General features: G+C 49.2%; 1 protein-coding gene across 2 annotated transcripts; it reads right to left on the minus strand.

Moving 5' to 3' along the window:
• Nucleotides 1-2,375: 2,375 nt before the first annotated feature.
• Nucleotides 2,376-17,660, minus strand: SLAMF9 (SLAM family member 9). Of its 2 annotated transcripts, none has more exons than XM_084824784.1 (9): nt 17,582-17,660; nt 16,621-16,793; nt 15,615-15,851; nt 12,938-13,279; nt 12,527-12,823; nt 11,962-12,105; nt 11,729-11,826; nt 10,130-10,233; nt 2,376-8,387 (listed from the first exon to the last, which is right to left on the minus strand). In XM_084824784.1, exons 3-8 carry the CDS (start codon nt 15,685-15,687, stop codon nt 10,135-10,137), a joined length of 1,053 nt encoding a protein of 350 aa, XP_084680910.1. In that variant the 5' UTR covers nt 15,688-15,851; nt 16,621-16,793; nt 17,582-17,660; the 3' UTR covers nt 2,376-8,387; nt 10,130-10,134. The 2 variants fall into 2 exon arrangements, with proteins under 2 accessions (XP_084680910.1, XP_084680909.1); XM_084824783.1 differs by having other exon boundaries at nt 17,557-17,609.
• Between the last annotated feature and the right edge of the window lie 3,542 nt (nt 17,661-21,202).

The following is a 21,202-nucleotide window of genomic DNA, read 5'->3' on the forward strand; positions in this document are numbered from 1 at the left end:
ACAACGATCCGGTGGATCCACAGTCAGCTACAGAATCGGACTGAAAGAGTGCTTATCAATGGGACCTTCTCAAACTGGGGAGAGGTAATGAGTGGGGTACCGCAGGGCTCAGCCCTGGGCCCAGTACTCTTCAACCTTTTTATTAATGACTTGGAGGAGGAGGTGCAGGGAATGCTGATCAAATTTGCAGATGACACAAAATTGGGTGGGATAGCTAATACTTTGGAAGACAGAAACAAAATTCGAAGTGATCTGGATAGACTGGAGAGCTGGGCAGAAAACAACAGAATGACATTTAATAGGGATCAATGCCAAGTTCTGCACCTAGGAAAAAGAAACCAAAGGCACAGTTACAAGCTGGGGGATACGTGGCTCAATCAAGGATGCAGACAAACTGGAGAGGGTTCAGAGGAGGGCAACCAAGATGCTCAGGGGACTGGAAACAAAGCCCTGTGAGGAGAGACTGAAAGAACTGGGCATGTTTAGCCTTGAGAAGAGAAGACTGAGGGGAGATAAGATAGCGCTCTTCAAGTCCTTGAAAGGTTGTCACAGAGAAGAAGGCCAGGATCTCTTCTTGATCATCCCAGAGTGCAGGACACGGAATCATGGGCTCAAGTGACAGGAAGCCAGATTCCGGCTGAACATCAGGAAAAACCTCCTGACTGTTAGAGCAATACGACAATGGAACCCATGACCTAGGGAGGCAGTGGGCTCTCCCACGCTGGAGGCATTCAAGACGAGGCTGGACAGCCATCTGTCAGGGATGCTCTGACTTGGATTCCTGCATTGAGCAGGGGGTTGGACTCGATGGCCTTGTAGGCCCCTTCCAACCCTACTATTCTATGATTCTATGAATCCCTGCATTGTTTTCAAGGTGCTTTCAGATGGATTGCTTTATCATCTGCTCCAGAATTTCCCAGGGACTGATGTCAGACTGACTGGTCTGTAGTTCCCAGTCAGTCTGACATCGATGTAATGACTCATTCAAAGTAATTAGGTGTTCCTTGACCGTATGCCTATTGATCTCAAGCTGCAATCCTGCCCCTTCAGCCTGTACTTTGCCTTTGCCACGGGGGTCATAGACCCTCTTTCGGGAAAAGACTGAGCCAAAGTAGGAATTGAGCACCTCTGCCTTTTCCTTTTCATCTGTTATCATTTTGCCATCCTTATTTAATAGCTGAACCACCATTTCTTTCCTCTGCCTTTTACTATGCATGTAGCTGAAGAAAGCCTCTCTTGTCACCATTACTTACTCCTCAAAATCTTTTTTTTCATCCCTTATTGTCTGCTTGCATTTCCTTTCTGCAAGTTTGTGTTCCCTTTTGTTCTCTTCCTTTGGGCAAGACTTTCATATTTTTGAAGGAAGCCTTCTTTTCTCTAATAGCTTCCTTGATACTGCCTTAGGAATAAGGGACAAAAGGAAAAACAGGAAGGTGCCTTAAGAAAATTAAATGAACAGCTGAGGAGTTTACTCTCCTATACTGAGGGTGCAATCCTATGCAGATAGGCAGACGCCTCCAAAATTGGAGGTGACCACCTATCCAAAACAGGGCAGGAGAAGCACGGAGGGGATTGTTCCCTCCGCACTTCTCCTGCCCTGCATTTTCAGCTGTCTAACCGGCGGAGGGCGGATTGGGGGAGGAGGCTGCTGGACGACACATAGGATGTGTCATACCAACATTTCTGCCCTCCCTGCCCTGGAACGCCCCCCGGAACACCCCGTTTTGGCCGCTCCGTGCTTCCCTTGTGAGCGCAGAGGACCGGGCTGTTCCATACTGCCTGCAAGGCAGCGTGGAACGGGGGGAAGGTCAGTTGTCCAGGTACCTGACCTTGGATCATGGGCCCGAGGTCAGTTCCTGGAAAATCAGATATCTTACGGCCATCAAGCCGTTGACTAGCGGCCATAGGATTGCTCCCTAAGAGGAGAATAATCATATTGTTTACTCTCCTACACTAGGAGGAGAATATTGATATTAACACAACATAGGATAGATTAAATGCACAGCACCCTTGGATGGTCAAAGAAGCAGACCAAGGAATATAGAACCACATTCCATATTTATTATGTTTAGCCAGCATGGTCTGAGGATAAATGGCCAACATGCTTCACCAATCAGATGAGGGGTGGGTAGGTAGGTAGGTAGGAAGACACTCTTTTTTGTTCATTTATTTATTTGATTGATTTGTACCCCTACCTTTCTACCCCAAAATGGCACTCACAGTGGCTTAAAGGCACAATTCAAATTGATTAAAACTATAAAAGAATACATTAAAATACAATAAAAACATAACTATTACAGAATAAAAAATGAAAAACAAAAAACAGCACCCAACAGACTCCTTGTTTGTTTGTCTGTTTGTTTATTATTTTATTTAAAACATTTCTATCCTGCCCTATATCATTAATATCTCAGGGCGGTGTACAGATAAAATCAGTTTAAACAGTATAAAACAATACATAATTTAAACTCCTGAAAACATATTAAACCATTAAACAAGCTCATACCAGTTAAAATCTAAAACAATAAAACCGTTAAAACAGTGTGCTACTTTAGGGAATGCATTTAGCCTTCAAAGGCTTTGGTAAAAAGCCATGTTTTCCCTTGATGCCGAAACAAGACCAACGTCTGCGCCAATCAGGCCTCCAAGGGGAGGGCATTCCACAACCGAGGTGCCACAGCAGAGAAGGCCCTCTCCCACATCCAACCATAGTGTATGTCTCACACTGGTGGGACGCAGAGCAGGGCCCCTCCAGCAGATCTTAGTTCTTGAGCAGGCATATATATATAGGGAGAGGCACTTCCTCAAATATTGAGACCCCAAGCCACTTAGGGCTTTAAATAGCATCACCAAAACCTTGAATCCTGACTGGAAACGTATTGGCAGCCAGTGCAATTCCTTTAAAACTGGTGTTATACGGTTTTTATGAGGTGTTCCAGTCAGCAGTCCAGCTGCTGCATTCTGTACTAGCTGTAGCTTCCGAGTCGTCTCCAAGGGCAGCCCCACATAAAGTGCATTGCAGTAGTCTTGTCGGGAAGTTTCCAGAGCATGTACTACTGTGGCTAGGTTACCCCTGTCCAGGAAAGGCCGCAGCTGGCGGATCAGCCGAAGCTGGGCCCAAGTACTCCAAGCCACAGAGTCCATCTGGGCTCCAGCGGCAGGGATGGATCTAGGAGTACTCCCAAGCGACGCACCTGCTCCTTCAGGGGGAATGCAACTCCACCCAGGACAGGTTGCTTACCCAGTTCCTGGACTCGGGAGCCACCGATCCACAAGAGCTTCCATTTTTTCAGGATTTTGCTTCAGTTTATCGGCCCTCATCCAGCCCATTGTAGCCTCCAGGCACTGGTCTGGCACCTTCACCGCCTCAACGGTGAAGGTGCTGGAGGAGCAGAGCTGAGCATCATCAGAGAGGGGGCGAGCCTGGCCTCTCCTAGGCAGGAGCGTCACAGCCCGGGAGCTGCCACAGCACAGGCCCTCCCTGCGGCACCACCAGGCTGAAGGCAGCCGTCTCAGAAGACGGGCCTCTCGCCGTGATCTCTTTGGTGAGCCAGGAGATGTGGCTAGAAAGGCATCACTTAAACAGGGGGCTGCTCTACCTACGGCCATCAATTCACACAGAATCAAGACTTCCAGGTCTTCTTGCTCAGGCATCAAGAATCAGGAATATAAGTCTGGGGTCTTCTTAAGGTTTCCCCCAAACCCTCAGTCAGCTTATTCAGCTGTTCCAGATCAAATTAGCCATCTTCAGACTTTCATTAGCAATGTTATTTAATCCTTTTAGTCCCAGATTAACAGCTGGTAGACTTATCAAATGAGCAACTGATGAAAGCAAGACCTGCCTTTCATTTGTTTATTTATTTATTTAATTTCTTAATCGCCCATCTGGCCAGTCACCCAGCCACTCCGGGCAATGTACAACAGTACAATTTTAAACAGTAAAATTACACATTAAACATTATTTTAAAATACCCTAACCCACCCCAAATGCCTGCCTGAACAACCATGTTTTTAATGCACAACGGAAGCTCATTAAAGAGGGGGCATGGGGGAGTTCCCTAGGGAGGGAGTTCCACAGAGTGGGGGCCACCACAGAAAAGGCCCTCTCCCTCATCCTCACCAGCCTAGCTGTCCTGGCTGATGGGACAGAGAGACGGCCATCCGAGGCTGATCTTGTTGAGCGGCCTGTCTGGCGTTGCTGGAGGCGCTCCTTAAGATAGGCTGGGCCGGAACCATATAGGGTTTTAAAGGTCAAAACCAACACCTTGAATTTGGCCCGGAAAACAACTGGTAACCAGTGCAACTCCTTCAGCACCAGAGTGATGTGATCACGCCGGCGGCTGCCTTTAATCAGGCGAGCTGCCATGTTCTGTACCAGCTGCAGCTTCTGAACCGTCTTCAAGGGTAACCCCACATAGAGCACATTACAGTAGTCTAGACGAGAGGAGACCAGGGCATGTACCAATGGGAGCAGATGGTCGGGAAGGTAGGGGCACAGCCACCGTATCAGATGGAGTTGGTACAGCGCAGCCCAGCTCATGGCTGACACCTGAGTGTCAGGGTGGACACTGAGCCCATAGAACCCCAGAGTAGTTCTGATTCTGAGGAAGAGCAGTCGCTCCTGGGAGAGGAGCGCACTCCTCTTTCCCAGGGCCCACAGCTGACGGAGATTCCTCCCACCAGCATTCCTAGTTTAGAAAACAGTCCAGGGAGTGACCGAGCAGAGATAGCAGACTTGGTGGATGCGCGACGCAGATGCAGAGAGCGGCGCCAGATGGAGGGCGCGGAAAGGAGGCGTAGTGCCCGGTTGGCGCGCAAACAAAGGCTGCACCCAGAGGATCCAAGGGAAAAGGGGACTCTCCCTAGTCCTTAAGTTCAGGGGTCTGCCAGTAATTCCCTTTCAAACGGGGACCAACTGTTTCAACTTAGGGTATAGGTACTCTGCTGCTCAGATCTAGTTGCTACCTGTAGAGTTGTTAAGTTGTAAAAGAAGAATAAAGCTTTGAAAGGAATCCCTTTGTCTGTGTCTGGACTTCGCTACTGGATTAGACTGAGAGAGGCCTCCAAGGAGCCCCTGACACTGAGCCTCCATGGACAGCTGGGAGTCCAAAAAGACCCGCAGGCTGTGCACCTGGTCTTTCAAGGGCAGCTGCACCCCATTCATCACCAGGTCAACATCCCCCAACCTCCTCTTGTCTCCCACCAAAAGTACCCCAGTCTTGTCAGGGTTCAGCTTCAGCTTATTCCTCCCCATCCAGCCACTCACCATCTCCAGACATTTGGACAGGGATTCTACGGCCAACCTTGGTGAAGATTTGAATGAGAGGTAGAGCTGCGTGTCATCCGCATACTGATGACTCCGCACCCCAAACCTCCTGATGATAGCCCCCAGCGGCTTCACATAGATGTTAAATAGCATCGGGGAGAGGATGGAACCCTGCGGCACCCCACATGTGAGCGCCCACGGGTCCGAAACCTCCTCTCCCAGTGCTACCCTCTGGTACCTGCCGGAGAGGAAGGACCGGAACCACCGCAATATGGTGTCTCCAATGCCCAACCCCTCCAGGCGGTCCAGGAGGATACCGTGGTCAACGGTATCAAAAGCCGCTGAGAGGTTGAGGAGAACAAGGAAGGAGCATTCGCCCCTATCCAGAGCCCTCCCCATATCATCCACCAAGGTGACCAGGGCCGTTTCTGCCCCATGCCCAAGTCTGAAGCCCAACTGAAATGGGTCTAGATAATCGGCTTCTTCCAAGTGTGCCTTCAACTGCATCGCCACCACCCGCTCAATCACCTTGCCCCAAAATGGCAGATTCGAGACTGGGCGAAAGTTGTTCAGAACTTGGGAATCCAAGGAGGGCTTCTTTAAGAGTGGTCTTATCACTGCCTCCTTGAGGGCTGATGGCATCACTCCCTCCTCCAGGGAGGCATTCACCACCGCCCTGATCCCCTCACCCAGCCTCTCTCTGCAGCCCATAATGAGCCAAGATGGGCAAGGATCAAGGAAGCAGGTGGTCGGCCTTACAGATGAAAGCACCTCGTCCGCTTCATCAGAAGGAAGAAGCTGGAACCGATCCCACAAAACCGGTGTGCCACAGGCCGCCTCTCGCTCTCTAACTGTATCCACAGCGCATGGAATAACACTCCTGATCCGATCAATTTTATCCGCAAAGTGCCTTGCCAAGGCCTCACAGGAGGTCTTAGAATGCTCCAGTGGTTCCGGAGCTACTGGACCGACCAGGCTCCGGACCACTTGGAACAGCCTCCTGGGACAGCACTCTGCAGACGCGATGGAGGCAGCATAATATTCCTTTTTTGCTGCCTTCACCGCCACGTGATAGGCTGAAGATACAGCTCTAGCCCATGTCTGATAGTCTTTGGAGCGAGACTTCCGCCACCGGCGCTCTAGCCGTCTCACCTCCTGTTTCAGAGCTCGTAACCGCGGATTGAACCATGGTGCAGTCCAAGCCCTGTTCAGGGGGAGAGGGCGTTTCGGAGCCACCCGATCTAATGCCTCAGTGATTGCAGCATTCCAGCCACCCACCAGGGTCTCAATCGAGTGGCTGTTTCCCAAAGAATCCCCAAGCACGTACAGGAATCCATTCAGATCCATAAGACGCCTGAGGCAGGCCATTTTAATGGGTCCTCCACCCCTGCGGGGGGGTTGTGGAACCGAGAAGTCCATTGTCACCAGATAGTGATCTGACCATGACAAGGGGGTGGTAGATATACACCCGACTTCCAGATCACTCCCCGCTTCTCCAGAAACAAACACAAGGTCTAGTGCATGACCAGCTGCATGGGTGGGCCCAGTTGGAATAGGGTGCAGCTCCCAGGAAGCCATGGTCTCCATGAAGTCCCAAGGTGCCCCCGTGAGGACGGCCTCTGAATGTACGTTGAAGTCCCCCAACACCAATAAGTTAGGGAACTGCACATGCACATCAGAGATAGGGATGGGGAGATTCCCTACCTGCTGCTCCGGTGGGGGGGAGGAATCCACCCTGCAGGAGAGGTGATCTGTCCCTCCCCCTGGAATCCTCTTCGGCTGGCAGCCGCTCCACGCTAATTCCGCGGAGCTGGCTGCTGGCTCTGCGGAATCAGTGCGGGCAGGATCTGGACGAGGAGGAATTCCGGAGGGAGGCAGAGGTAAGTTCTCCGTTCCACCACGGACTCTGGAGGCTGGATTCCTTTGAATCCAGCCTCATTGGGGTCCGTTGCGGAATTCTCCACCATCCCTAATCAGAGACCACCTCAACACCTTGGCCAGCAAGTCAGTCGTGCAGCGGGGTGGGCGGTACACGAGCAGAATCCCCAGACTGCCCTTTGGGCCCAACCTCCAGTACATGCACTCAGCAACCTTGGTCTCCCGGAGAGGGGGTCTGGTGAAGACCAAGGACTCCCGGTACATAACAGCCACTCCCCTTCCCCGATCCCCAGCCCTCAGCTGCTGTGTGCGTACGAAAATCCAGCTGGGCACATGGCCGCAAGAGTTGGAGCAGCGGCCTCAGCCAGCCAGGTCTCCATAACACATGCCAGGTCTGCACCCTCATCCAGGATCATGTCATGGATGAGGGAGGTTTTCTGGGTAACAGACCTGGCATTGCAGAGCAGCAAACGAAGGCCAGAAGGTAGCGTCATGCCTCCCCCAGCCATCCTTTGGCTCTGGACAGGCCCAGAACAGGGGACAGTTATTACACATCTCCCCCTTGTTCCCCTTACCTGGCATGGCCTGCCCCTAGCGCTCCGCCAGCGCCTGCCGCCCAGCCTCGGTATGTTCTGGCCCCCAACACGCCCCCCACTGCCTCCATCAGGTGGACACATGCCCCCTCGCTCCCGCCTATCAAGCAGGCTACCCACCCCTAAAACCACAACAGAATCCCCCAAACACACACACACATGCAGCAGCATTCATGTAGTTTTTAAAAGCCAGCAGTGATGAGGCCAAAGGTCTCTCCCTGGGGAGGGTGTCCCAAAGTTGTGGCGCCACCACTGAGAAAGCCCCCCTATCCCTAGTCTTCACCAGCCTCATGGCTCTCGCTGGTGGGCTGGAGAGCGGGGCCTCTGACACTGGTCCCAGGACTTGCCGTAGGCGGCCCTCCAGATGATGTGGTCACAAGCCATTGATGGTTTAAAGGCCAAAACCTACACCTTGAATTGTTGCTGCCAACTAGCAGGCAGCCAATGCCAACCATGCAGGGTAGTGTTTAGGTCTGCCTAGTCAAAGCGAGCCTTCTCTGGACAGGGGTGCGCTCCATTTAGTCCCTGTGTCCGATAGCCAATGGTGGTTCCATCCTCGGACAAAGGCAGCCTCGCTGTGCCTTGTCTCCTTCCAACGGGGTCAGGGGAGATCTGGCATTTCTGGGATGGTGCTACCTGATCCAACCAACCTGCAGGGGCAGAAGGTGACAGAGCCAGAAGTACAACATGGTCTAAGGAAGGCCCATGTGCAGGGCCTGACACCTGCAGTTTCTAAAACTGTTTCTGGGGATCCGAGCCCACCTAAACCCCAGGAGATATTTGGGTCCTGGGCAACATGCTACAACAGCCTTCCCCAACGTGGCACCCTCCAGATGAGTTGGACTGCAACGCCAATCATCTCCAGCCAGCTTGGCCCATCTTCAAGTATCATGGGAGTTCTAGTCCAAAACATCTGGAGGGCACCAGGCTGGGGAAGGCTGTGCTATAAGCACGGATGTACAGACTGCATAAAATCCATTCTGTCTGCATTTCATGGATTGTCAGCTGTCTTTCATTCTGTTATCCGCTTATTGGCAGAATCGGATTTTTCCCCATTTCCTGAAATTGCAGAAATTCACATTTTCACAAATTTGCACTTGCAAAAATGTGCAGCCCTCCCATGCTCAAATCCCTCCAAAATGCACAAATCTCCCCAAAATATGCATTTCATACTTTAGCTTATGGGGGAAATGCGCATTTTTGGCCAGTTTTTTTTTAATTTCACATATTTTTCTATGACTAAATTTCTGTAAAATTCCGTAAAGTAAAAAAAAAGTGGTCTGCAAGTCCAAAATCTGCAACTCAGGAAAAGCCGGTCCTCTGTGGAATCCGCAGATCAGATCCATTGAAATCCGAATTCATTTGATTCCATTGCAGATTTCTCCGACATCCCTAGTTACAGGACACGTAGTCAGCTCAACCACATGCATCTTCCTTCCACCTTAGTTTTGCAGTGTTTCCTTTTGAAAGCAGGTGCCTGAAAGCTGCATCCTGCTTGTCTAGAAGGCTCCCCCCACTCGCCTGCTAAACCCCGATGGGTGGGCACCTCCTACAAAGGGCTGCCTAGAAGTGATGTCCCTCAGGCCTCCTAATCCCAGGTGTGAGTTACTCAGTAGTAAGGACTTCCAGAGAGGCTGCAGCCATGTTAGGGTCTTTCCAGATGGGACTTCTGTTGCGCCATCGCCCTGCCTCCTTCACAGAGTTTTATGGGGGGCGCTGTTGCGCTCATGCCCAGTCAACAGCTGGCTGGCCACTGTGTGAACAGAATGCTGGACAAGAGGGACCCTTGATCTGATCCAGCCTCAGGGCTCTTCTGATGTTCTTATGACCACAGTGTCTTCCACTCCTCACCTAGCATACTCCTCCCGTGTTTTCCCACTGCTTCGTCCATCTTTTTCCTTACTGCAGAAAATCCATTAAGGTGGAAAAGACAGACCAGCTACATGAGGCCTTCTAAGTGGGAGCCCCTTCTGGAAGCCCCCTCAGCCAGTTGCAGCAAAAGCAAAGAAAGATTATCCTGTTTATTATGGCCTAAGCCACCTTCCCCAACCTGGTGACCACCAGATCTTTTGGACTGCAGCTCCCAGGACTCTTGACTGCTCCACCCACCTCCACATCTTCCTGCATATGTCCCGGGGGCTACTTTATGCAAAGTTAGGAAAGGGAGGGTTTCCTAACATGCTGGAGAGTTTCAGGCAGAAGTGAGAGAACTCTACTGCAGACCACCCAGGGAGCTAGGAGTCGATTCCAAACTACCTTCCGCTCACCCCTGTGCTAGACCACGCTGGCTGCCCATTGTCGCATTGATCCCTGGCACAGCAAGCCAATTCTGGCAGGCCTAAGGCTGGGCAATCCACACTTAAACAAAGCCCCCCCCCCCCCCGAACTTCACCTGGTTTAAAGGCCCTGCTTGGAAAGATGAGGGAATGTGACACGTTTGTCTGAGGCCTTTGTGGGTGGACTCTGATTCAGGCATGCAGCGAGGGGCTCGAGTTCCTGAAAGGGAAAACAGAGAACGGATGTGCTTTTTAAAGACATTCTGAGCCATAACATTCACAACTCATCTGCACCAAGATGATCCAGATAGGAAACCTATTATGTTGACCTGCATCAGTCATCATGCAGATGAGGATACGTGCTTATTTTGTGTGATTTATTCTGCCTTTGGGACCCACTGGGGAGGAAGGAAGAAGGTGCTATGGAGGACTTTGGATTCCCATGCTTGATCTCTGGGTTTTAACCCAGACTTTGGGAGCAAGTTCTGTGACTAAGGTCCAAAGTAATCATTACACACGGCATTCATGCAGTTAGCAACTGGGTGTGTATTTTTTCAAGTAGGTAGCAGGCACGGGGGTGCTTTCCATCTATTCTGTGTACTGGCTATTTACTCTTTTAAAAACCATTGGTGTGAATGACGTGACATCTAGTTTGGTGATTCAGGTGTGGCTTTTACTGTGAAATCACCCTGCCTCATTCACAGCATTTTATGTGAGGTCCACACGACAATGTAAGCCCTCTCTTGTTTTGTAAGCCCTCTCTTGTTTTCCCACCTCTTCTATTGTTTTTCATAGCATCATAGAATCATAGAACAGTGGGGTTGGAAGGGGCCTACAAGGCCATCGAGTCCAACCCCCTGCTCAATGCAGGAATCCAGGTCAAAGCATCCCTGACAGGCGGCTGTCCAGCCTTGTCTTGAATGCCTCCAGCGTGGGAGAGCCCACAGCCTACCTAGGGAATTGGTTCCATTGTCGTACTGCTCTGACAGCCAGGAAGCTTTTCTAAACAAGCAAAAAAAAAACCACTAAGGAAGAAAAAGACAGAATAGCTGCACCATGCTTTTTGGTTGTCGGTGCAAGAAACCCTCCTCCTGGAAGTGGCCTCACGTCACGATCCCCTGAGGTTTCATATAGAAACTAGTTGCACCAGAAAGCAATGTCTGAACAGTCCATGGAAAGCCCTTGTACCAAGAACTGAACCAAGAATTGGGTTTGCCAAGAACTGATGTTCATATGTCAAAGCTCCTTGTTCTCAGAAAAAGAAACACCAAAGATTCAGGTAGACCATTTCTTATTTGGGTTTTCTTACTTATCTGTCTCTTCTCCATTCCTTCTCATTCTTGTGTAGTCTTGGCTAAGAAGGTCTTGGGCAGCTCTTCCCAATCTGGTACGCTCCAGATGTGATGGGCTGCAACTCCAAGCATCCCTCACCCAGGCTGGGAGAGGGATGCTCCAACGCATCGAGAGGGTGCCAGGTTGAAGAAGGCTGGGCTTGGGATATCCATAAATGAAGCGTCTGACATCGTGGCATCTCTCCCTCCATCTCTGCACACACACCCCTTCCAGTCTCATCAGGCAGAACAAGCTGCAGCCCCCTCCTTTCCTCCCCTTCTCTCTCCACGTCATTCCATTTCACCGAAAGATCACTTAGCAAAACCACTATCGATCCGTGGAGGATACGCCCAACGTTGTGCTGCTCTGCACGCTCATCTCACCTGGTGTTTGTCACCTTCTAGAGGGCTCTCTCTGTTGGCGAAGGCTACATTCCAGGGGTCAGAAGGGCTCCTCTTCATTGCTATTACGGAAGCAATTTCTGTGGAGTGTAGCATGAGTCATGTTAATCCAACATACTGACCAAAGTTTGCCTCTCACAGAAAGAGAGATGCAAATTTGGGGACCCCCCACCCTAGCTGAATGGGGCTGAAGAATAACAGACATATTTCCCTACCTTCCTTGGCCTGCTTTTCTTTTCTTTTTTTCTTGGCGCAGAATATACATTTCACAACAATGGGAATGAAAAGACAAAAGACAACCACCACCACCACCACCAAAATGTCAACAGCACCCATCTCCATCTTGGGTTGACCTTTACCTGCAATGAGAAACAATTCTTTCTTGAGGGTTACCGTAATAGCAACCAAGAGAATCAGAATAAATTCTAAAAAATAAGCAAATGTGCAAATGCATTTGATTCAGCTTTTCATAGTGCAGAAACTGGGCTGGGTTGGTATAGGATTCTTAACTTTTTTAAAATTAAAGGTATAGTATCCACACAGCTGCTTAAAAATATTAAATTAGATTTGGGAGTTGGCCTTAAATTTAGTTGCTGGATTTTGGATTCGCATTTTTTAAATATTGCAAAGTGAATCCAAAATCCCAGTTTTCCAGGAAGACATTAAAGGATAATTTGCCAATCTATTTAATTATTTTTAAGGGATATATTAATTGTTCAGCAGCCCAAGCAGCACCTGTGGATAATGGAGGAAAGGAGGTGGAGTGAATAAACTGCTCACTTTTAGTCTGGCAGATGCTAGATGAGTCAAATGAGGCATTCTTCTCATCAACAGGATTGTGGACCACGCAAGTGAAATTGGTGTACAAGCATTTGGGCTGACAGAACAAGTGGAGATCCCAGCCGTTGTCGGATAGCTGGTAGCAGTCCGAAACTTCTAGGTCCCTGAGCGGGTTCCCGCTTTTCCAAGAGATGCTCAATCCCCGCTTTCCAGACATCTTACACTGCAAAGTCACATTGCACCCACCTAGACCCTTGCATTCTAGTCCAGAGCATATCTGCGGCTGTGGGACTGGTTCTGTTCAAAAGGAATAAACACTTGTGATAATTACTATCAGCAACTGGCGAAAATAGTAGCAATGTTATAACAGTTCCATAACAGACAGACAGAGATGGTGCAATAATTGCTTACCGTAGACACTGACGTTGAATGAGTAGACGAGCATCTCAGCTGTATCAAACCTCACATGAGCCTTATATAGTCCGCTGTCCTCTGTCTCTAAGTCCTTGATCTGTAGCGTGGTCTCGTTGTCCATTTCTAGCCTCTGTCCAAACCGATTACTGAGATTCAGTGGCTTCAAGTTCCCATTTATTAATTCTGCAAGCTGATAGGGCTCACCAGTTTGGGGGTGGAAGTCCCATTTGATTGTGAACATCCTTTTTCCTGAGGGTGTATTTACAGGAAGCAAGATGGATCCTCCCAGAATCCCACCCACCTCATGGAGATGATTATCAGCGGGATAACCTACAGTGCCTAGTAAAAAAAAAATGAAGGCGGGCAAAGAGAGGCAAGAAGAAAAATCAAAGGAAGTGGCCAACGTGAATGCTTCTCCTGTATCAGGCAGAATAGTGTGAAACCGACCCTCAAACTCTCCCTCTGCCCATTTCAGAGCAGGTTGGGCTATATTTTCATTAAGATCCTTTATTTTTTAAATTCAGTTCTGCCTTTCCTCATGCCTCCTCTTTTTATACACAGAGACATCTGTCTTATTCTATTTTATTGTCAGCTTGTTTAGGGTCATGGATCTCTCGAAGGCAAAACTACTGTTATCCACTTTAAGACCCTGGGATTAGAAGGGGTAATATCAATAAAATTATTATTATTATTATATTTATACCCCGCCTTTTTCCCAGTACTGGGACACAAGGCAGCTTACAAACATTAAAACATATACAATTAAAACATATGAAAATATACAAAAGTTATAAAATATAATTAAACAACAATACAATTAAAATTATTCTAAAAACATTAAAACAGCATTTTAAAACAGCATTTTAGCATCTTATCTCCAGGTTCCAACTATGTCCCAAAGGCCTGCTGGAACAAGAATGTTTTAGTCTGCCCCCAAAACACATCAAGGAGGGAGCCATCCTAGCCCCCCTGGGAAGGGCATTCCACAGTCGTGGGGCCACTACTGAGAAGGCCCTCTCCTGGGTTCCCACCAAACGTGCCAGTGACAGTGGTCAGACTGACAGAAGGACTTCCCCAGAGGATCTCAAAACACAGGCAGGTTCATAAGGGAGGATGCATTCTTTCAGGTAGCCTGGACCGGAGCTGTATGGGGCTTTATAGGTCATAGCCAGCACTTTGAATTGTGCCTGGAAACAGACTGGAAGCCAGTGAAGCTGTTTTAACAGGGGATTTGTACGCTCCCTGTAACCAGCCCCAGTCAACAGTCTGGCAGCAGCTCTTTGAACCAAATGCAGTTTCCGAACACTCTTCATAGGCAGCCCCACGTAGAGCATGTTGCACCCCAAACGGGATGTAACTAAGGCATGTGTCACTGTGGCCAGATCAGACATCTCCAGGAACAGGCACGGTTGGCGCACTAGTTTTAACTGTGCAAAAGCACTCCTGGCCACCACCAAAACCTGAGCATCCAGGCTTAGGGCTGAATCCAGGCACACCCCCAAATTGCAAACCTGAGTCTTCAGGGGGAGTGCAACCCCATCCAACACAGGCTGAATCCCTATTCCCTGATCTGCCCTTCGATTGACCAGGAGCACCTCTGTCTTGTCTGGATTAGGGTTGGCGGAGAATTTCTCCCCGAAACTTCGGGGGGCCGAGCGCCAACGTGTTCGGCCCCCCGAACAAGTTTCGGGGAGAAGTTCTCCGCCCCCCCCGAACCCCCCCCGGGACGGGACTTACCTTTGGCGAATGTCCCTCCCGGCGGCGGGTCCGGCCGGCAGTTCGTCGGGTCTTCGTCAGGGGCAGGGGCGGCAGCCGATCTTTCGACCGGCTGCCGCCACCGCCATTCCAATAAAAGAAAAAAAAAACAACCACCCCCGTGATAGGCTACATGACAATTAACGTAGCCTATCACGGCTAGATTTGCAAAGTCAGCCGTGATAGGCTACGTAAATCGTCACGTAGCCTATCACGGGTGACTCTGGGGAAAAAAAAGCGCGTACGGATAATGGCGGCCCCCATAGGGAGCCGCCATTCCCGTTCCTTATTTGGTCGCTGTAGTCTACGTAAAGGTTTACGTAGACTACGGCGAAAATAAGGGCAACGCAAATAGCTATTTTTCATGTAGATATTAAATAGCATGGGGGACAGAACAGAACCCTGATGTACCCGACAAGCTAACAGCCATGGAGTCAAACAGGCATCCCCCAACACCGCCTTCTGAGTTCGCCCTGCTAGGAAGGAATGGAGCCACTGTAAAACAGTACCTCCAAGTCCCTTTGCAGCGAGGCATCCCAGAAGAGTACCATGGTCAATGGTATTGAACGCCGCTGAGAGGTCCAGCAAAACTAACAGGGACACACTCCCCCTGTCCAGCTCCTGGCGTAGGTCATCCACCAAGGCGACCAAAGCTGTCTCCGTCTCATACCAGGGCCTGAAACCAGATTGAAATGGATCAAGATAATCCGTTTCATCCAGGAACCCCTGGAGCTGGGAGGACACCACACGCTCTAATACCTTACCCCAAAATAGTACATGTCATCTGGACAATAGTTGTCTAGTATGGTGGGATTCAGGGAAGCATAATGGAAAATAAAATAATAATAATACGTTGTTGTTGTTGTTTGGCCATATATTTTCTGTGCACTCGGTTTTGATGAAATTGTGGGTGACTTACCAAAGAGAGAGCAAATTAATGGCCCAAGGAGAAGAGAGTTTTTGAGGCTTCTGCTGGAGGCTTTCACTGCCATTTCCAGGTGGAGTGGAGAAAGCCCTTCCAGTAGACCCAGAAAGCATCGTTCGTTCAGAGGAGAGGATTTGGAGTGAAATTAAATTCGGTGTTAAATTTGTCTTCTTGGCCGATCCGGCTGTAGTGTGGCTCAGAGATTCGCTCCTCTCTTCCGTGCTGGAGCACCTGGGGAGAGGCCATTATGAGGTAATATCTCTAGTCCCCCTGATTTCACATCCCCCCCCAAGGCATCCAGGAGGATCCCTCTCCCCTTTCTCCCAGGCTGTCTCAAATCCACATCCTCCAATCTGGAACGCCCTCCCCCTAATTCCAGCCCCACGAGGGATGGCTGCTGTTACCCAGTAAGACATACTCTACACATGCTCAAAGGCATTTTTATTCTGGTAACCATTTCATATGTTTTAGGGCTAAATCCTGGCATTGCAAATGGGTTCTGAGCCTAAGCCCTGGCAAAGGATTCGTTAGCATGGCTTAGCCATGTAATTTTTCCAGGGAAGAAACAACAAACTGATCCAGCTGGGGGTATGGACAACTCCCCTGCGGATGGAAGGTGGGATGCTGGAGAAGGGCACAGCTGGCTGGAGCACTCCTGCTAGAGCAGCAGTGGGCCACATGTGGCCTTCCAGCTGTTTTGGCCTACAACTCCCATCAGCCCTCACCAGCAGAGCCGATGGTGAGGGATGAAAGGAGTCGTGGCCCTCCAGATGTTTTGGCCCAAAAGTTGCCCACTCCTGAGTTAGAGGATGAAGAAACATTGCAACATTTTGTTTCAAGCCCTACGTATTCTTGTAATACCAAATCTGGGGTGCTCCCAGGTGGGCAGTTCCTAGTGCTTCCGCTTTAACCTACCTGCCAAATTGCAATCAACTTCATTTATATGGGGACATCACTTCCTACATTCTATGAAATTTATATTACTACATTTCTATCTCACCTTTTTTCCTCTTGCAAGGAACCCAAGGCGGCTTACATGCTCCTCCTCCTCCACTTTCTCCTCACAACAACCCTGTGAGGTAGGTTAGGCTGCGAGTCAGCAACTGGCCCAAACTCACCCAGTGGGCTTCACAGACTATGTTCCATCTGCACTCGTGGGTATGACATAGCTGGCTGGGTGAGAAAAGAACAAGTCATCTGAGCACACCGTTTTCTAAATCCATTTTGGATCAATGTTTTAAAGCATCATTTTGCTAATGTGCACAAAAGTACTTCCTAACCAAGAAAGGGATCTTGGGGTTGTGCTGGATAGTTCAATGAAAACACAGGACCATCAGAAACGGCCACATACCGTAGTCAGACCTTTCGCCCAGCTAGCTCAATATTGTCAACATTGGCAGCGGCTCTCCAGGATTTCAGGCAAGAGTTTTCCCAGCCTTATCTGGAGATGCTGCCGGGGATCGAACCTTTTGGATTTACCTTCAGTTGTTTGTGGTAAGAATTTACCAAAATTCGCAAATTTCCCCCTGTTCAGGACAGAAAGAACTAGACATTTTAAAAGGTTGAACGCTGAATGCGGGAGAAAGTGAAACTGACTGATTCATTCTCTGCTTTGCAACTGAAGTAACAGCTATCTATCTATCTATCTTTAGCTATCTAAAGCCCCCGACCCTGGCCATTAAGTCTAAAATGACCTAGTGGCACACCTGGCTCCTAGTCACTGCACCGCTATTCAGTCATTTCCTACATAACCGGTTTTGTTGTGGAATGAAAAAAAGCCACAAGAAGTGGTGGGAAAACACAGGAGGGTCGCAACATGAGACGACATCTGCATCTTCCTGAAAACTCAGGGCCAAGGCACAGTCAAAAGCCTCACCTGAAGGCCCCACAAGCCTTGGGGGTCCTTCTGCCCACACCCCATCCTAAGAAAACTTACCAGCCAGAGTTACCAGCCAACTTACTAGAGTTTGCTGAACTATGTCCAGCCTCTCGGAGCCTTTGAGCTTCCGAGTTTGAAATATCACTTCCTTTCGCTGCTATGTGTCGCAATGTTATTACCCATTACACATTATAGACAGGGAGGAGCTGGGGAGCCCTCTGGTTTTGGCGGGGAACTGATTTTGGATGTGGACTTGGGGAGGCGGGGGGGGGGCTCAGCTCAGATTTCTGAGCTCAAGGACGTTTGCCCTCTCATCTCCGAAGTTGTGAAATTCACCTTCGTCTCTCATGAGAATGCAGGGCTGAACCGAAGCCCAGAAAATGTTTTACAGTGCAGAGAATAAATAAATGTCTGTGTGTTTGAACAAGTCAGAACAGAAAGCAAGCTGCTTCTAAGCATGCACAGAGTACCTTCAAGATTAGTTTTATGTTGGGTTATTATTTTAATTGGTACCATATTGTATTGTTTTTCATTATAGCCTAGAATGACTAGAGAAATCTATTTTAGGGGGTGTTTAATAAAATAGATAAATAAAAAAAACACTACCCAAGTGACAACCCTACCTTCCATTTTTATTGAAATAAAAATAGACATTCTTCAGGAGCCAATCCCTTTGCCCAGATTTCAAGTTCATGCTGATGCATGTATGAAGCTCACATAATAGCCATGAATGGAGCTGCTCTGGTCTGCGTGGATTAGCCTTGCTTGCCCCCCCCATTTGGGGGGGGGACTGCACCTCACTCTTTGCCTTCTGCAGCATCTCCAGCGGCAGCCTTGCACAGGCATCTGCGGCTATCGAGGAAGAGTTCTGTGGAGCTCAAGACCCTGCATTGGGGCGGCCACTGAGGCACCAAAAAGGACACAGATACGATGTGCGCATGCTAATTTCTGGAGAGAGGCGCTGACCCAGAAATAATCCCTGTGATTTAGGTAGAAATGCAGTTCACCGCACCCTGGTGGGGAAGACAGTGGCCGGGTGAGCTGGGTGCTGCCTGTGCGGCCCGCCAGCCGTGGGTGGGCAGCCCCCGGCCCCCTGCTCTGCTCTGCTCTGCCGTCTTCGGGCTCTCCATTCCTAAACCGAGCTTGGACCAGACAGCCCTTCAAGCAGAAGGCAGTTCTCTGACAGCCTTTCTAAACAGAGGGCCGGCCCTCGTAGAGCAGAGCACACGGCCTTCCTGGCCGGCACACTCTGGGACTAGCACAGGGGCGCAGGACCTCTTTCTGCCCGAGGGCCGGATTCCATTCCGGAGACGCTCCCAGGGGCCGTGGTCCTGGGGTGGGCGGGGCCAAAGGGAAAAGGGGCAGGGCCAGAATCCCAGCCCAGCATAGCTTAAAGCTCTTCTGCCTGTGACTCAACCTTCAGAGTGGCATTTCAACCGTTTAGAAGAGGGAAAAAACTGCTCATAAGCCAGGACACCTCCAAATCATTCAGGAAAGGGGGGGCATGGGAAGGGGGCACGGCCATCTACAGAATCCTCAAGGGCCAGATTTGGCCTGCGGGCCTGAGGTAGCACACCCCTGGGCTGGCAAAAGGTAGCTCAATGAAAGAGAATGGAAGATTGTCCTGCCCAATTTATACTTCCTACATTTCTAAATAAGGGATTTCTGGGACTGGGTCCTGAGGATAGTAAGGTGGCTGGCCCCAGTCTTGGGATCCCCCACGTCCTTCTAGCGCCTGTTGGATCTGAGCCAAACCACTCAGAGGGCCAAGCCATCCTCAAAGATGCACGTGAGCACCAAATCTGGAACACCCTGCAAATCATTCATAGATTGTCCCAAAGCTGAAGAGATAATAACATCGACATGAGCTCTAGCTTATTTGAAGAACACATTTCCCCTGAAGTGCCACCCTCCCTCAAAGAGGAACGCACCAGCATGAGTTTATTCTTCCAGCCCCACTCTCCATTTTCATTGTATCCCATCTTTTAATTGCATTGCCAATGTTTATATGATTTTATTGCATAACTACAGTCTACCACACATTGGGTAAAGCTTCAGCTTCAATGGAATGGCGGGAAATATCTTTCAACATATATTTAGTCAAAGATACACTGTAAACTGCCCAGAGAGCTTCAGCTATGGGGCAGTATAGAAACGTAATAAATAATAGTAAATAATAATAATATACTGTGCCATTCCATTGAAGCTGAAAAATTATGCAACATGTTGTAGACTACATTAATGCAACGTCTGTGTGTGAGTGTATAATAAATGCAAATGTTACGTTCTGTTCCTTTAAGAGGCAGTGAGCAGCCCATGTGAATGAAGTGGAAGAAACCGCTTCACTTTTGCAGCAGAAAAAGACTCAGTGTGTGTCTGGGCTTGCAAAACCGTCACAGGGGCCATAACAATCCTAGGCCTGAATACACTCGGTTGATTGCGCTGCCCAGTTTGTTACCTACGGTGCTCCAGTACTTTGTATTAATGATTTTATAAATATTTTATACAAACATTTTTGTATTTACTATGATGCATTTTCAGGTATTTTAATCTTTCTTTGTGAGCTGCTGACAGATGTTTTGTAAATATGGTAAGTGATATATACATCTATTTAATCATCATCATCCAGGGAACATTCTCAGATATGTTGCACTGTTTTTTCCTTCCCTCTTGTCCAGGCTTTTCTGCCCTGGCATTTCCCAGTGAATTGTAAAATAAATAGCTGAGTTTTAGACGAAGTCCGGCACACGTTGCTGTTCTCACAGATACGATAATGAGAGAGGTTTGGCTGGTGCCAAAGCTGTCATCTTCTGGGGGACAAGGGTAGAACGGTTCTATTTGCCAAGGCAGTTTAAACTTGATTACATTTTAGACTCACGGTGTGTGCTTTTACCTGTGTCATTTTATGTTTGTATAATGCCCTGGATCCAGTTTGGTGGGCAGTGGGCAGTGCAGGAAGTGTTATAAACTGAATGAATGAATGAATGATAAACTCCTACAATTTGGGAAGCATCCTTGGGGGGTGGGGGTGATGTGGCTGCAAAAAAGGCAAATGCTATTTTGGGCAGCATAATAAAAGTATAGCTTCCAAATCCCGGGAAGTACCAGTTCCCCTCTAGTCAGCCTCACCTGGAGTACTGTGTCCAGTTCTGGGCATCACACTTTAAGAAGGATGCAGACATGCTGGAGAGGGTTCAGAGGAGGGCAACCAAGATGATCAGGGGACTGGAAACAAAGCCCCATGAGGAGAGACTGAAAGAACTGGGCATGTTTAGCCTGGAGAAGAGAAGACTGAGGGGAGATACGATAGCGCTCTTCAAGTACTTGAAAGGTTGCCCCAGAGAGGAAGGCCAGGATCTCTTCTCAGTCCTCCCAGAGTGCAGGACACGGAATCATGGGCTCAAGGGACAGGAAGCCAGATTCCGGCTGAACATCAGGAAAAACTTCCTGACTGTAAGAGCAATATGACAATGGAACCAATTACCGGGGGGGGGGGGCTCTCCCACACTGTAGGCCTTCAAGACGAGGCTGGACAGCCATCTGCCAGGGATGCTCTGACTTGGATTCCTGCACTGAGCAGGGGGTTGGACTCAAAGGCCTTGTGGGCCCCCTCCAACCCTACCATTCTGATTCTATTACTTTTGTCCACTGGGTGGCAGGCCAGGACTAGACATTAGGCTGCAATCCTGTGCGGGCTTCCCTG

The sequence above is a fragment of the Heloderma suspectum genome, chromosome 17 (genome assembly GCF_057233095.1).
Source record: "Heloderma suspectum isolate Gila_16-S chromosome 17, 16-S_ref, whole genome shotgun sequence".
Taxonomy (NCBI): Eukaryota; Metazoa; Chordata; class Lepidosauria; order Squamata; family Helodermatidae; genus Heloderma; species Heloderma suspectum.